We start from the raw sequence: 17,465 nt of genomic DNA, 5'->3' as shown, positions 1-17,465 counted from the left end.
GGTGATAGAAAATATGAACACAATTTTAGAACAAGCGGATTGGAAGTTTTGTCCTTGGAATGTTGACGGATCGTTGGAACGGCATTCACGGGGATATCAATTAGGAGGCCTTATATCTTGCAAATTACGTACAATGACGAGCAAAAAAATATACATTTTACATTTTGGTTAATAGAATGCAAATTGTACTCACCAAACGCAATCATTCTGTAATTGTGTGAAATTCAGTTGAAGAATTTAATGATTTCTTCTGAGTGCAGATATTGGCCAGTGCGGAGATTGGCCAGATTAATTTTTCAAAAAAACTTACATTTTACGTTACACAAATGTGTTAACGGTATATTTGGTATTTGAAGAACACGACTGGTTCGATTCCTGAAACCAGTTCCAATGAGCAAAAGATTTTTGTGTGTGTGTGCGTAGGGGGAATTTGTTGATAGATAGAACGAGAAAAACAGTCGCAGCAAAACAACAAAGACGACACAAACGAAACGAATTTAATTTTCAGTATCAACTCAAATCAATTCGCGTTGCTCATCTGCCATCGTCGATCAAGATCTTGTGTACCCAAACGGTGGAATACTGCAACTGGATACAGCCAAAATAAAAAGCATCTAAAGGCCAGTGAAAGTGTAACTAGATAAAAAGATACAATCAGCAAAACTTCAGCAGCAATGACCACATATCAAATGAACTTCAACCAGGACTTTACGTAAGTAGCGACATCTGTGCTTAAATCCTTGGTTCCAAGCTTGGAAGGTCACCACAGCGAAAAAGTGGCAAAACCACGGCAAGCAATTGAGACACAAAAATCGACAAATGAGACGGGTAAACAAGGCGAAAACAGCTGCTGTGGGGGAGGTGGGCGGGGACCGTTAGTGTGTTTGTGGGTGAGCGTGAATTGGCGTCATTACTCGTGTGTGTGTAGTTTATTAGAACATGCAAACAAGCAGTTCCAATTACAATGACATGCATTCATCTATTTTGGAATGCCTTTCCCGTTACGGAAGGGCTGGTAACCGAACTAGGCACACTGTCCAACTAAGAGGGTGGCCTGGCGGTCCCACCCGCTAGCCAACACTGGCCAACAAGCGACCGATTAGCTGTTTTTCCATTGCGATGACCACTGTGCTGGACACCAACACTCCCACGAGTGGAGCACAATTGCGTGTTTATGCGCAACAGCTGAAGTCGCGTCACAAACTGTGCTATGAGCGCACAAGCTGTGGAACAAATGAAAGTTGGGAGCGATAAGGCAGATAGCTTTTTAAAATTACAAGGAACAAAGAGGGGTCACTCTTGCGGTAGCGCACTGTAGCTTGGAAGGCAGCCTCTACTCTCAAGCTTAATTAACCAGTTTCGCTATTGCACGGTACGTTTATTTTCGGTCAGCTGATGTCATTTAAAGCAAGGTGAGGGAAAAAGTGCAAGCAAGCCTAAGAAAGTAACGGAAACTTCAATATGACTACTTGTGGTGAAAATCTAATGAAAAGCAGAATACACTCTCAGTGCATTTGAAATATGTCGTCAGCTGATCAGTGCGCGTCATAGATCAAGACAGAGAACGAGACAAAGAAAGAAGACGGTGAAGGGAGAAGGGAGATTTCTAATCAGAATGAAATCAATTAGTCCGCGCGGGTGAATGGACGCTAAAAGGCATATAAAACAATTTGGCATTATCTTTCGGGACTTTTCCTCTGATATTTCGTTTTTTATAAAACAAACAACGGTCTAAAGTTTATCAGTAATGTGGAAATTTTGAAATGTAAACAGCATTGTTTAATGCAAATTTGCTGGAGCTCTTTACCATGCGAAATGAAGTGAAGCAACAACAATTTGAAATTACATTATTTTATTTTCTCATTTAATTACTACCTTTATTAATTAATCTTAATTAAACCAGGGGTGTACATTTGCACTTTGTGATACATCTAACAAAAAAATTAGAAAATTGGCTAGAAATTTAGATGGACTAAGTTTTACGTACTAATTTTAGATATTTGCGAAATTTGTTCAAAGAAAATAATTAATATATATTTAGAAGTGGTATTAAAGACTAAGTGGTATAAATCAACTAAACAATTTTAAAGGAGGGCTATATGAACTTAAAGTTACAGTGTTTAACATTGGGTCCTAAGGTCAAAAGTTTTATTTTATTCATTAATTTTCCCTAGTTGGTTGGATAAGTCTGTGTCATCAAGGCTCTTGGGCTTGTTGTTATTTATTTGGTAACCTGAGCAATTACTCATCAGCTTAAATTTTAATGCAAACGACCGTAAGTGTGCACTTTTGCCTGATGAGTAAATTTATTTTCGATGCCCCTTGTAAAAAAAACCCTTGCAAACGTGTGCGATTATTTTTCTTAAACACTCGTTTGTTTACCAACAACGCGAAAACAAAGACAACTCAGGGAACAACAACAAACAAGAGACCTCAATGCGCTATCGCATAACAAGGGGCCTAGTAACCTTGGGCCCCATTTTAGCGTCGTTACGCCTTTGGCGGGAACTAGTTTCGGTTTCAAGAGAACAAATAGTCAGAAATAGCAACAACACGTGTTGCGCTCACTGATCACTTTACTGTGGTAGGCTTATCGCGGGGAGCGTGCGCGCAAGCCAACTATGTGCCAAAAATCAATCGTAATAATTGCCAGAGCTCCTTGCCTTGCGAAATCGCAAAACCGGTTTCAAATGTGCCGCTCAAAAATACGGGCCACCTCCAATCTCCAACCGGGACTCCGAACATCTGGCAACCCCGCCTGGCTTGCGAGTATGGCCACACTGGAAAATGCGGCACTGCTGACATTGAAAAGGCGAGAATAAAGCGAACAATTGATTGCAGTTTGAAATACGAGCGAGAGAGTGCATGGGTAAAAATCAATACAAGGAGCAGCAGCGATGGAGCAGCGCGCCAACTTCCTGGCTCTGACCCTCCTGGACGCCCTGGAGGACGAGAACGAGGCGGATATAATGTCGATGCTGGAGAGGAACAGCATAAACGCTGGCATCGTGCCCTGCGATCGCGGACTGGCCCCCTTGCACTACGTGTGCGGCATGCGAAACGGGGGATTGGCCCAGCGGATCCTGGAACGGTTTCTCGAGTGTCCCGACCTCGACGTGAATGCCCTGTGCGACGGCCAGACTACGGCGCTGCACATCGCCAGCATTTACGGGCGGACGGAACTTGTAGGGATGCTGCTGAAGCGCGGAGCTCGCGCGGACCTGGCTGACGAGGAGAACAAGCTGCCAGTTCACTACGCCATTGAGGAGTGCCACTTCGAGGTGCTGCAGCTGCTCCGGGATCACATCTTCCGCGAGAAGCAGAGCAAGAAGAAGCAGCAGCGAGCTCAGGTGGTCGACGCTCTAACGCCCAATCAGCCGAGGTACAATCACGATGTAACTTCCCCCTTCTATATTAATATCACTCACAGGCGGCATCGACCGCAGCCGAAGTTTCCGGAGCCAACGGAAGTGGATTGCTCCGACATTCCGCCCCTGCCGGATGAGGAGTCTGTGAACCTATTTGCCCTCACTGAAGCTCATCTTACCCAACTCATCCAGAGCCAACGGCAGAACCAGCCGGAGGATCCGTATCAGCCAAAGCGGCGAACTCTTATTGAAAGCTGGCGCGAGAAGGTAGAACGCTCACGCGCCCGCCAGTCCCTGCTCCATCAGTACGACGAGCATGTGGAAGCTCTGGTGGATGATGCGATTTATCATGACGACTTCAGCTATAAGGAGCACCTGCAGAAGAAGCTCAGAGATGAGGACAATCCGAAGACACTGACAGAGGATGTTCCCACCTCGGGTCGGCAGGTGTTCGAGATGCTAGTGGAGCAGGTTTCTCAGGCGGTCGTCGTGGAGCCGGAGCCAGTCCCGGATCACAGTTTCTTCACTGCCCAGGGTGACGAGGAGGACGTGGCGGAGAACTCACCACGCCAGGATGAGTACTTTCTGCAAATCAAGGAGGCATACGTTCACACAGACGACGAGAATGGATTAGTTTTCTACGAAGCGAGATACCTACAGAATAGGGAACGGCGGGAAATCGAGCCAATCGAGCAAACTCCCAAAGAGAGGAGGCACGATTTGGAAAGCTCCGTGAGCACTAATTATACCCTGCCACTAGACTACGAAACGGATGCTTTGCGCCGTGAGTTGACACAACTGGGTGCTCCGGTGGGTCCTATTACCAAAACAACTAAGAGACTGTACATCAAGCAGCTAATCAAATACAAACGCAATACGGAGGCGCTGCTGGCAGCCCAAAAGCATGCCCAGGAGGCACAGATCCGCTACTCTGTGGAGCTTCATCGCACGCTGCGGTCCCCAGAGGACTTTGCGAGGATTAATGATTACTTGCCACATGAAGCAGCCTCTGCAGCTCATTTTGCAAAGTGTGGAGTAACAAAAAAAAACATGCGAGAGGGACACCTCAAACAGAGCTTCATCTACATGTTGATCGATCCACGCATTTCGCGGAATCTGCCTGGAGAGAGCGCTTTTCTCGAAAAGTTCGGGGTATGGCAGCGCTTTCTGGACTCCATTTTCTACGTAGGCAAGGGCAAATCGTCGCGACCGTACGCTCACCTTTACGATGCCATGCGGCAGCACACACGCCTTCACCAGAAGCGCGAAAAGGATAAGACAAATGGGGAACGCGTCGGCGGATTCCGCACCCTGCAGCCAGATGTGTTCCGCTCCCCGCCACCGGGAGATTGCAAGATGGGAAGCCGTAAGCTGGAGCGCATCTTGAACATTTGGCAACATGGGAGTGGAGTCGTATGTCTGCATGTTTTTCACAACATCTTGCCAATTGATGCATACACGCGCGAAGCGTCTATAATAGACGCTCTGGGCTTGAATCATCTCACCAATATGAAGCGCGGCGACTACTACGGGCCGGCTCAGTCATGGACCATGAAACAGAAAAAGCAGCTGGGAATCGCTCTGCTTCTCAAGGCCATGCATATCTATCTGGCGGAGGGAGAGTCCCAGTTGTCGCCAAGCGACCTCCTCTGAGCACGGGAATAAAAAATATTGACAATTAGCACCAAGTACAAAGTGGAGCGGAAAGTGGAAGTGGAGCATCTCGAAAATGTTCAAGAATGGATCTCAAGATTAATTATATTTAGAAAATGGGCAGAATTAGAAGATCCAAGTTTGAACTCAAAACAATAGTCTACAAATTTCAATTCAAACTTGGACCATTTGCGGTCCAATGATTTACAAACTGATTAATTAATTTATGTCATGTCAAATAGTATTACAATTTAGAAGGGTAGTCCTATATATGTAAATGATTACTTCCAAATAATAAACATAAGTCATTCAAAGACACGATTTATTGTGATTTAGAATTACTTATTTTAACATTTACTTAAGAATTGCTGAAACATTATTATTTAAATGTAGTGAATGAAGAGCCTTGTCGATCATCACAAAAAATTATTAATAAGTTGCCCAAGCAACAAATCTAGTACTAACTCTTTTGTTCGACAAAATTAATTAAACACTTTAAATCAACACTTTGAATGCCTCATTATTTTGACAAATGAATTATACATTAACACTTTAATATGTATTAATATTTGGAGTTGGAAAAGTTTGAATATTTGTCCTGAAATAAGCTCACCGTTCATTAAATTATCGCGGCAATAATAACATTAGGTGTTTAAAAGTGAACATTCACTCGGCTAGTGATCCTTATCAAGAATATACACTCTATAGGGTCAAAAACGCTTCCTTCTTCCTGTTACATACTCTTGTAACTAGAATGGTTTTATGGCTTTATGGTTTTGCTCTGTAAAAACAGTGCCCTCTAAGGAGGAATATGCATGTTGACCGAAATTTTGGCCCAGGGTAACATATTAAGCATATGCTCAAAGTTTTAAAAAAATAAGATTCAAGTATATATATTTTGTTAAATTAAATATTTTTATTTTTGTGGCAATTACAGCATATTTACCACTATTTCATTATATTTTTCTTTTGCGTTTAATAGTGAAGCTGCCTTGTTTTTGTTACTTTTTGATTTTCGACACGAATTACAATATATGTATATGTACGTATGTATGTATATAATTTGTAATATTTTAAATATCAAATTTGGTACGAGCAAAAATTCATAATTAGTCAAGAATTTCTTTTCCAATAATATTGTTCTCGCACTCAAATATGTTACGATTTTGCTCATCTAAGAAGAATATTTTCTGCGTGCGGCTGGTTCAACAAGTGGTTGGTCATTGGAAGAACTTAATCCGTTTGTGCAACGGCTACTGTGGGAAACCCACCCTTGAAAAGCCTCCCCAAAAGTGCCTGCATCGCATAGGTATCAAAAAGAGCAGAGCAAGGGAGCCCAAAAGCATGCTGCACCTTTTTACCGGCTGCAAACTCGTCGCTTGGGAGGTTTTCGCGTGCGTGTGCGCATATAATTCCCAACTGCTTCTAACAGCGCCGGCATACAGTAGAGTCGAATGCCAGCGTTTAGTTATCTTTGCGCAGTGGCAATACCGTAACCAATGAAGTCCTCCTGAGGTGCGGTTATTGCTAGTTGAAAACTTTAACCAATACCCCGCCATGGGGACGTGAAATACCGTCCACTACGGCAATTTTTGGAAGCCCGAGAGGGCTAATTGAATAATAAATTTAAAGCTTGTTAAATACCCCTTCCGTGTTTAGTTTATTAACGACATTCGGTACTGGATGGTCGAACTGCAAAGTATGGTGCGAATTTACATTTGCATCTGATGGTATTTTGGTTTTGTCTTCTTAAAGTCATTCGTATGCAAACAATTTTGTGCTATGGACATAATTTGTAAAAGCCGAATTTTTAATTACCAAATTATTTGAACAGTTGGGATATAGGCATTATGAAAACCTCTGTTGGTCAAGGGTTTTCATCCTAAGCGCCTTATACACAAAGTAGCAAAAATACAAAATTCGATGCTTTGCAACTTCCCAATCGCTATACTTCTTTTGCCGCATTAGTAACACTTATTCACCTTCTGTGTATTCCGACAGTTCCCTGTCTGTGCTGAGTCCCACGGGTCTACGCCTGTTCTCGATTACTAGCCAGGACAAGGTGGAGGAGATATTCGCCAAGGACAACACGGAGCAAATCCGAATAGTAGAGCGCCTGTTCAACAGCTCGCTGGTGGTGCTGGTCACCGCCCAGAAGCCAAACTGCCTCAAGATGCTCCATTTTAAGAAGAAGCAGGACATCTGCAACTGCTTCTACCCGTCGGAGATCCTGTGCGTCCGCATGAACCGGCAGCGTCTGATCGTCTGCCTGGCGGAGAGCATACACATCCACGACATCCGCGACATGAAAATCCTGCACTCCATCGAGAACATCGCGCCCAACGAGCAGGGTCTGTGCGCCCTCTCCCTCAACTCGCACCTGGCCTTCCCTGTCTGCCAAACGAGCGGCGAGCTGCGTATCTTCAACGCCAGCAAGCTGCGCACGGGCATGACCATCAGGGCCCACGACACGTCCCTCTCAGCTCTCGCCTTCTCGCCCAGCGGTGCCCTGCTGGCCACCGCCTCCGAGCGCGGGACCGTCATCCGGGTCTTTTGTGTTAAGAATGGCCAGCGAGTGCAGGAATTCCGGAGGGGCGTCAGCTGTGTCCGCATTGCCTCACTGGTCTTCTCGGCCAGTGGGGACTTCCTCTGCGCCTCCTCCAACACGGAGACCATCCACGTTTTCAAGATCGATGCGCGTGCAGTGGAGACGGTTGAGCTGAAGGCGATAGGTGAGTATGTTGACCAGGAATGAGCTCCGTTGCCTGGATGCCTTAACATAATAAAACATTGAAAGCTTTTTAACAATGTAATATTTTTGAACAAAAAAGTAACTGAATATTATTATTATTTATATATTATATTATATATATATTATATTACTTTTATAAAATACAAGTTTCCTTTGCATCTTAGCCGATGTGGCTGCCAAATCCGAAAATTCTGCCAAGGAATCAGCGGCATCCGCAGCAGCTGAGGAGAGCAGCAGACCTGTCGCTACCTGGGGCGGAATGTTTTCGAAGGCTGTGTCGTCATTGCTGCTGCCCACGCAAGTCAGCGAAGTACTGGCTCAGGACCGATCCTTCGCCACGGTGCAGCTGGCTCAGGGCGGCCTAAAGCACATATGTGCCTTGACCCGTGTTCAGAAGGAGCCACGTCTGCTGATTGCGTGCGAGGACGGATTTCTGTACGTGCACGAGTTTCCTGCGGATCGAGGCGGCTCCTGCAAACTGCTGTCTGTCCACGACTTGCGCGGAGCCCTGGAGGATGTTATAGAGCTTGAGCTCAGCGAAAGCCTGCAGAGGTCACAGATCAAGCCTTCGAATCCGTCAACTCTGACGCAGCCTTCGCTTACGATGCTTAAGAGCTGTGCGGCCAGTGTGCTCATCGAAAATCCGGATCCCATGCAAGACAACAGTTACGCAAGCATCCTGAAAGGTGACCAGGCAGATGCGATGTCTGGTGAGCAAATATTAATAGTTATTTTCGAACAGCCTGTCTAACAATGCCTCATCCGCAGATTCTGCCAAGTTTCGCAAGCTGTGCGATGCCATCGACACCCCAACAAAGCTCTATGATGAGCGACAATTTCCGCCAGTGGCAATTACCGCTAAGGATTGACCACGTCGCCGTAGCATCAAGGATATGGTCATAGTTGATAGACAGCAGATTAATTAGCAACATTAGTTAATTCACCTATGACAAGTAGTCCCAGACAACCGTTATGACATCTATATCTACCGATCCTTCCTATATGAAGCGAAAATACTCGTTTGAAAAGTATTTTATTTTATATGAAGCATCCCTTAAAATGTATGTGCATCTAATCATGTATGTATGTATGTATATAAAAGTACCTAAAAGAATAACACGTAAAAAAACTTGATTTTCTTATTGTGTTAATTTATTTTTGCCCTAATGGTCAACATTATTAAACCTTAGGCACTAATTCAAACTCTGTATCTTTGTATTATATAAATTTAGGTATAACTGTATAGAATTAAATAATAAAATTGTGCGGTAGAAGCTCAAAAACGAACAAAAAAAAGAAACAAATGATGTACCTTAAAAAAAAAAACATATTCAACTAGCTTTGCAATAAATTAACAAAAGTGTGCAAAAATATTATATTACTAAGAAGCAAATAAAAACTTATTTAATTATTTTAGTAAAAATTCGATGTATTTAATTTAAAAATTAAATATAATTTAAATAGGACAACGATAGCTTCGAAATTAAATTTGCAATTCGAAAGCATTACGAAAATACTTAGCAGTATAATGGAATTATTCATGTACGTAAAAGAAAAAAGAAGAAAACCAAAAAAGATTTTAAAAATGAAAAAACCTAAAGGCTAAATAAAAATATTTAAAATCAAACAAACAATCAAAAAACTCTCCTTTTGTTATTAAACAAAAAACTCATAAGAACTTTGCGATCAAACAGAGAATTGGGATAAGGAAAACTTTTGGTCGCCTTATCGAAATAGTATTTTGAATTCTGTTACTCGTAAAGCCATTATTTATTCATTAAGATTTTCCTTGATCGGGATCACTAGCCTAGTTCATCTAGCCATGTCCGGCTGTCTGCTCGTCCGTATGGACGAGAAGATCTCGAAAACTTTAGGAACTGAAAAGCTAAGATTAGGCATAAAGATCCTACTGAAGTTGACGCAGCGCAAACTTCTTTCAAATTCTGGCCCAAACTTTGGTAAATGTTTTGATTATGAAACTATATTATTCCAACGTATGAAAGAATACAGGAGACATCGAAAAATCAAACTGTTCAGCAAAATGAATGATGCAAGTGAAAATACACATTTAAACAAGATAGAATGCTATAGTCGAGCTCCCCGACTATCAGATACCCGTTACTGAGCTAGTGGAAGTTCTAACTAGAAATTTCAAAGTTTTCTGGATTATCGGTAGCAATTGGAAAAAAATAATAAAATTAAAAAAAAATAAAATTTTTTTAAAAGTTTGGGCGTGAGAGTTTTGTACTATTTGTGGACGTTAGAGTGGGTGTTGCAAAAGTATTTGGCAAATCTATAGCAATTTACAGCATATATTTAAAAATGAAAACTGAAAACATATCACATTTTTAAAAGTGTGGGCGTGACAGTTTTGGGCGGCTTGTGGGAGTTGGAGTGGGCGTGGCTAATTTGGAAACAAACTTGCGCTCATACGGACAGACGGACATGGCTAGATCGACTCGGCTATTGATCCTGATCAAGAATATTTATTCGGACCTTTATTTGGTCGGAAACGTTTCCATCTGCCTATTACATACTTTTCAACGAATCTAGTATACCCTTTTACTCTACGAGTAACGGGTAAACAAATTTTAGCTTATGGGAGCGGTTTCATTGCCTAAATCCATTGCTTATATCAGGGGCAAATAACTTATATCATTTATGTTCCAATATGTTGTCATTGTAAGCGCATTTCAAACATACTATTTTAAAGCTTAATACGGTGAATAGCTTTCACTTTTAATTGGTACCATTTATTTTGTCAATACCTACCAGTTAAAAGTCCATTATTCGGGGGAGTTCGGTATTTATATTGATATAGTAAAGAATTACAATGAAAGATTGCTCTGAAACTATTCTTAATTTACCGTTAAATAGTTTCAAGAACTGATTACTCTTGAGACAAAGAATTCCTATCATGCGCGTGATCGGGTTGATGATGGTGATGATGATGGCGAGCATGATGGTGATGATGGTGCCGTTGTGGGGGATGTGCTTCTATCTCCGGCATCAATTCAAGATCGTCTTGAGTAGTTAGAACCTCATCGATTTGCGTTGACTTGTCTGATTTCCAGCCTATCTCTGGAGGTGGAGTGACCGTCTTCTGTGACTTTAGTGAGAACATGGATCCGATTTTCTTCAGCTTGCTGTGGACTGAAGCTTCTACGTCCTGGTCCCCTGAGCTTTTAAGACTTTTCATTGACAATCCCTGCGACTTGAAAGAATGCTTGGAGCGACTTGACGTGGAACTGGACGATGATGAGCTGCCAGACCCAGAACTTGTATGTACAGGTTTAGTGGTTATCCATATTCTAGCCGCAAACAAGGCCTCTGATTTAAAAGCGTCCTTCAGCGAGATCTTTAAATAATCAAGAGATCATGCTATAGCTATCACTTTTCACATTTGGTTGTCATATGGATAGAAATAGGGTGTTAGAGTGGGCGTGGCAACAAATCGATAGAAATTTACGCGACTACAAAAAAATGGAAGAATTTCAAACACATTTGGCAGTTTTGGGCGTTACATTGGGCGTGGCAACATGGGTCAACAAGCTGCGCTGGGTCTATGTCTCAACATTCTAGCTTTTGTAGTTCCTGAGATCGAGGCGTTCTCAAGGACAGACGGACGGACAGACAGACGGACGGACAGACGGACATGGCCAGATCGACTCGGATATTGATCCCGATCAAGAATATATATACTTTATATGATCGGAAAAGCTTTCTCCTGCGTGTTACATACTTTTCAACGAATCTAATATACCCTTTACTCGGTGAGTATCGAGTATTACAATTTAAATAACAATTACCTTTTCTTCAATTGCTACCGATTTGACGTTCCAAAGAAACTCCGTACATCCCAGAACCATGGCTGCAAACAAACCGAGACCCAGCACCAGGAAGACTCCACCCACGTTTTCCAGTCCAAGCTCGGGCGTGTCTCCTCCATCGTCGTCGCTCTTCTCGCAGTTCCCGCCGCCGTGCATCTCCTTCCACCACTTTCGCTTTAGTTCCGCCAGCTGTCCAAGCTCGCCCAACTTTAGCACTGCCGCGCTGATCTGTTTGCGATACGGGGAATCTGAAAGAAAGTATTCATTTTGGGCAACTTTTAGAATAACGGATTAGAGGATAGAGGCAGCTCAGTACAATCGGAGCAATCCCTAGGGACACAGGACTGAGAAGGGCAAAGTGCTATCAGAGAAGTGGCTAATCGGAATATATTTCCGGCTATAGCGATTCAATTGTTGCAGACTCTAAAAAGATTAAAGGTGAAAATAGGTCTAAGAAACGTAAAGGTAGTTCTCCGCATCCTAACCAAAGTCCCTAGTAAGTGAATGGGAAACACACATAGATGGTATGTATGTATATTGTATCTTAAGGTCCTATTGTCAGCACTTACTGAAGGGCATGGCAATGCCATAGCTTTTGTAGTCTAGCCAGCCACCGATCTGCACCAGGTCGCACTTCCGCTCCACATTATACTCCAAGGTGGTGGACTCCATCAAAAAGGCGTAGAGATTCTTGCCCTTTTGCACCCTCTCGACGCCCTCGTCGTTGGTTTTTGTGAAAACTGAAGGACTGGCGCTTTCCATGGCGGTCCACATCTTCTGGTAAGTGCTAAAGTTCGAGTCGCGAAAGAACCCTATTGTGGAACCACCAGCCATCGCACCGTATTTAATTTTACTTTGAGCAGCCAGATCCTCGGCGCTGTTGATGGAGTTCGCCTGGCGAGAATTGGTCAGAAAGGCAGCCAGGTTAGCCGTGTAGGAATTCAGCATCATTAGAGCGAAGAACCACCACATTCCAGTGACCAACCTGGTGGAGGCAGCCCTGGAAAATAATCGATCTTTAACACAAAAGAATGCCCTTATAACATCCTCTTACTTCGGCAGAATGTCACAGCCTTGTCCCATCAATGAGCCGATCGAGAGCCATGTAGTGTTCATGATCGACCATATGTTCTCCACTTCTTCGGGTTCCTTGCACGGATGAGGGTTTTCCCAGTCGTCGGGTGCCATGCGAGCCAGTGCGAACAAAAGAAGGGAAATGAAGAGGTATGCCGAGCCCATGTAGATCCACACATCCAAGGAGAATGGAGATAGAAACGAGAACAAGTCTGTGGGTGGAGTCGGAGGCTTCGAGAACAGTATGCTGATTCCTAGCGTCATGAACGGGGGTGTAAAGTCAACTGCCTGGCGTCGGGATGACGTCATTGTTAAATCGCAGATTCCAAGGTCAGCATTCTGAAAGGAAAACAACAGATAACACTGTAGCCGCGTTCCTCGACTATCAGATGTTACTTAGTTACTTAGCAAGCGAAAGTTTGAGTGTAAGAAAACTGACAAGAAACATAGCTAAATCAAAAAAATCAAAATTAAAACATTTTTGAATTTAAAGCGGTACAGCTTTTTGCGGTTTGTGTCTTTACAGTGGACGTGACCGAAATATTTGTGCCATATCGATAGAAATAGAAATAGTTGGCTTCACTAGACTCACTAGAAGCTCACTAGAAGGCCAAGAAGCTAGACAGACAGAGGACATGGCCAGATCGACACGGCCTGTTATCCCGATCTATACACATTAATATATTATTACTAGACTATTATTTAACGTACCCCATCAATCAGTTGCCTCACGATGCCATCCCAGGTCTGGGTCACCTTATTGAGAGCGCCGTACTTGCCGTCGGGGGACATTCGGAATTCGAACTTAAAGTTCAGCATTTTGGCAATTTCGTCGATCAAGTCTATAGAGTATCCCTCGTAACGGGAATTCCCCGTCAGGATCTGACCTTCCTCCGGCTCTCGGAGCGTAAGGAATGGGGCTCCCAGGCGTGAGGACACAATAAATGTTTTGTTGGACAGCTTTTGGCCAACTCTCTTCTCGCTCTCTTCGTCGTCATTGAGTACATCCAATCCGTTCACTGGATCCCAAGTGGCTAGGTCCAGAAAGCCATCGGAATTTAATTCCATAAAACGCAGGGTGAAAAAGCTTCTTTGTCCATTCTCATTAAAGTCAATTCGTCCAGTCGAAGTCTCCTCGGAACGCTAAGAAATTCATTTGATTATAAGTGACGATAGAATTGCTGACGTTTTTATAAAGTTAATACACTAAAAACGTGTGTCAATGTACGACTATTTTGTATGACATTACCAGGTCGCCAGATCATCTGGATCATTTGGATAATTTTGGAAGGGAAATTTGTAATGCTTCTAAGCCATATTTAAATTTTCAAAATGTCTTACCGCTTTTATGAACTCAATAATGCGTTTACCAAATGGCCATGGTTTCTTTCGCCGGCATTCTAGATCGGGAGCGGTAAGCTCCTCGAAAATTCCGAGTTCTGTGAGTCCTTTAGCAAAGAGCCACACGGCATCATTGAGCAGAATCATTTGGGATTTCACCTTATTTGGGTCGACTTTGAAGTAGCGTCCCTCCCGTTTTTCGCGTTCCTCCCAGTCGTGCACTACGTTTTTCACATGGAAGTCGGTTGGATCCATTAGTCGAACCGTAGTTATGTTGGCATCGACACCGGAAAGTTCACCAAAATCCATGGAATGGGTGTCCAGAAGGGGTATAAAAATGCTCTTGGGGTATAAAAACGTCCTTAGGTTACACTTTTGATCACTTATTGAATACGAACCTGATATTCGCCCAACATTTTTAGCTCACTTGCTTGCTGCAATATTTTCAATAGCTTGTCGGGGGCACAATGTAAGATGAGGCAGTTATCGGTGGAGAGCTTAATTTCCTTTAAAAAAGGCCTGTGGTCGTCGTCCGGGCCCAGTTGCTTCAATGTGGTTGGATTGCTGCTGGGCTCACCGACTTGCAAGATATCCTGAAGTTGTTGAAGCTCTATGTGGACAGAAAAATGAGAACCTTTTCCGCGATCCCCCTTTAGAATTCACCCTTGTCAGTCTCATAGACAACTGTAAAGCTACGCCAGGAAAAGCTCTGCACAATCTCCGCAAGTCCCTGGGACAACAAGAGGTTGTCAGGATGCACGTTGAGGGTCATTGTAGAGTGTTCTCGATCTGGTATGGATTCATTGGGTATCCAGTCATATACTATGTGCGGTATATCGAGTGTGTCGCATATTGAGGCAATAATGTCTGCAAGAGGGAACTCGATTACATGAGCTTTAGTGCCCAATCTTGAATCACGTGCTGCTCACCTGAACTGCTGCCTGTGCTGGGTCCAAAAATGGCGATTACTCCTTGGGAAATCAAGTTGCACACTTAAAAGGTGAGATGCATTAATAGAATCGGAAGCTTTTCAATATTTTTAAACACCATTTAAACAGTACGCTTCAGCAGCCCCCAGGTCTTACCCATTTTTTCCATGATGAAACTGTCATCGGTGTTAGCATACACCACAATGGGAACCAGCTCTACGTTCCGCTCCAGTATGTTTGCACGGTCCACCGCTGTCCGGAATGCGATTTCCGACTCATCTTTGTCTGATGTGAAGATGCTGCCTGCAGAAAATGCGAACTGTACCGATCCGGTCGAGACTGTGACCTAGTTGGGAAATCGCAAACACTTACCCACCATAAACTGACTTCTGTCTGCGAGGACTGGCAAGGCGTTCAGAAGAAAGTAAGTGAGGAACAGGGAATACATTTTGCACATTATAGCTTCCAGCTATCCATGGACCTTAAACTTGCCAAAGGCTGTTTTGCTGATGATGTAAAGCTGAAAAAGCCAAAACGTGTGCCCACTTTCAACTGTGATGTTCTGAGGTCTGCAATGCAATGAGTAATAGTCGGCATAGAAACCAGAACGGAAGCAGGCTATGCTAAATTTAAAGGCGCGCGAGATACACAGATCCCAAGAGAGCGCCTGGTGCAGTTTGTTTTGCTCTGTGCATTCTAAACAACATCAACTGTGCTGAGAGGAACAGCGTTGTTATATGCCCACGACACTTGTCCCTACTAGCAGAATCTTACATACATCAGACATACATACATACATATATACCCGTTTTCGCAAAGTAAAAGGGTATATCAGGTTTGTTGAAAGGTATGTAACAGTTAGAGGGACGCGTTTCCGACTTTATAAGGTGTATATGTATATTCTTGGTCAGGGTGTCTATCCTAGTCGATCTAGCCCTGGTTGTCTGTCCGTCCCTCGCTCCCTATAGCGGAGTAACGGGTATCTGATAGTCGAGAAACCTGTCGTTCTCTCTTCAATGACAGCTATATGATATATTAGTGCGAATTTGATCAAACTAAAAGCGAAATAATATATATTTAAGAGAATGGTGTGACTAAAAACTTTATGATTAAAAACAACGAAAGTGGGATTTCTTTTCTAATATTTTCCACCATTTTCCTGACATTCCTATGACATTAAGTTTAAATGTTATTTTTTTAAATAGTAATTTTCAAAAGGTACTTTCCGCACAAGAAGAACAATTTGTGGTTAAGTTTAGTTTAACGGGTAATGATTTGTATCTAATAAAAACGTCCAGCTCTTTAAAGGGTACATGATGGGCATTAAGGTACTACTAAAGCATATTTCACAACATTTCATCTGGTTCTTGAGCAAATAGCTCCTCAAAGACGCACATTCTCACCGGAGGAAGCTAACCGAAAATATGGAGTAACAAATTGCCGCCATTTTATATGTTACAGTATCTTAAACCCAGGAAAATTATTGTGTATAGACGATTTCAATGATCAGTCAACTCAAATGCCATTCGACCAACTGACTCTGGTGCTGAGGGCTGATCCAAATCAAAGTTCAATGCGCCCTGGGTCTCGTAAATACACACATGGATACCTGTGTCCTGTACGTTCCCAGGATGCATAATTAAATCGTCGCGTAATTGATTGCGACTCCAGTTTCCCATTTCTGCCATTGGTCCTGCCCATGCTCTTGTTATTCGGTCAAACAGTAAAAAAGCTCCTAGTTATTTAAACCTGGCAGCCGTACTTTAAGCATACGATTTATTTGTAAAATCAAATTTAAAATGTATTACAATATTTTCGCGACATTGTAGAGTGTACGGAAACTATAAATTCGTTACTTTATTTTTAATTCTACCAAACATACATCCATTTTTGTGGGTTAAATAAGGGTAATTTTTGTAAAAATGAAAAGTTCCAGAGAGTACGCTAATTTTGTAATATGTCTACATATGTATGTACACTGTAACACTTGTGCTATTTTGCTTGATTTTTTATAAAAATGGATGAGTAAAGAAAATAGGAAAACATAGCATAGTGCACTATAATGCACTGAAACTCAAATTCCCTCTCCAAGCTATGTCGTGGCCATATCGATTCGCCTAGTGATCCTGATTAAAATTATATTTTTAGCGCCGAAACGATTTCATATACCTGTTACATACTTCTCAACAAATATAGTATACAAGTATCGGGTAAATACATAAGTAATAATAACCTCAGGTTACCTATTTAGTTGAGCGGAAGTTGGGAAGCGTCAAGTAGCTTTACATACTTTTAAATTGTTACACAATATAATTGTGCTTTTTTTAACAATACAATCCAAGGAAGGGACAAAGTTCTGCAGCTAATTTACAAGTCAAAACCGAAGTTACCCAGTAACCCACATACTGCTTATCTCCACAAATGCGACATATTCTAGTTCCTAAATCTTCTGACTAATTTCCTGACTGCGAGCTAGTACCCATTTTTTTGTGGGTTATTTCGGCTTTTCCCCTTTTGG

At 42.6% G+C, this 17,465-nt stretch overlaps 3 protein-coding genes and 1 non-coding gene across 4 annotated transcripts; 3 read left to right on the top strand and 1 right to left on the bottom strand.

Annotated features, from left to right (window-relative positions):
- Positions 1-356: 356 nt before the first annotated feature.
- On the top strand, positions 357-9,424 carry LOC6548862 (WD repeat domain phosphoinositide-interacting protein 2). The gene is made up of 4 exons (XM_001974014.3): positions 357-712; positions 7,023-7,753; positions 7,938-8,483; positions 8,542-9,424. Exons 1-4 carry the CDS (start codon positions 675-677, stop codon positions 8,640-8,642), a joined length of 1,416 nt encoding a protein of 471 aa, XP_001974050.1. The 5' UTR covers positions 357-674; the 3' UTR covers positions 8,643-9,424.
- On the top strand, positions 2,648-5,693 carry LOC26527100. The gene has a single exon (XM_015157424.2). It carries the CDS (start codon positions 2,898-2,900, stop codon positions 5,019-5,021), a length of 2,124 nt encoding a protein of 707 aa, XP_015012910.1. The 5' UTR covers positions 2,648-2,897; the 3' UTR covers positions 5,022-5,693.
- Positions 6,492-6,631, top strand: LOC6548863. Its single transcript, XR_046554.2, has one exon. It is a non-coding gene; the product is annotated as a U4 spliceosomal RNA (small nuclear RNA).
- Positions 9,425-10,630: 1,206 nt separating the features above from the next.
- LOC6548794 (glutamate receptor ionotropic, kainate 2) lies at positions 10,631-15,529 on the bottom strand. Its single transcript, XM_001974015.3, has 11 exons — positions 15,320-15,529; positions 15,104-15,250; positions 14,948-15,010; positions 14,682-14,885; positions 14,417-14,628; positions 14,019-14,360; positions 13,389-13,820; positions 12,658-13,016; positions 12,173-12,603; positions 11,583-11,851; positions 10,631-11,131 (listed from the first exon to the last, which is right to left on the bottom strand). The coding sequence occupies exons 1-11, from the start codon at positions 15,402-15,404 to the stop codon at positions 10,664-10,666; spliced, it is 3,012 nt and encodes a 1,003-aa protein (XP_001974051.2). The 5' UTR covers positions 15,405-15,529; the 3' UTR covers positions 10,631-10,663.
- Positions 15,530-17,465: the final 1,936 nt, after the last annotated feature.

The sequence above is a fragment of the Drosophila erecta genome, unplaced genomic scaffold, assembly GCF_003286155.1.
Source record: "Drosophila erecta strain 14021-0224.00,06,07 unplaced genomic scaffold, DereRS2 tig00000092-arrow-pilon, whole genome shotgun sequence".
Classification (NCBI taxonomy): Eukaryota; Metazoa; Arthropoda; class Insecta; order Diptera; family Drosophilidae; genus Drosophila; species Drosophila erecta.
This window is presented reverse-complemented; position numbering and strand designations above follow the sequence as displayed.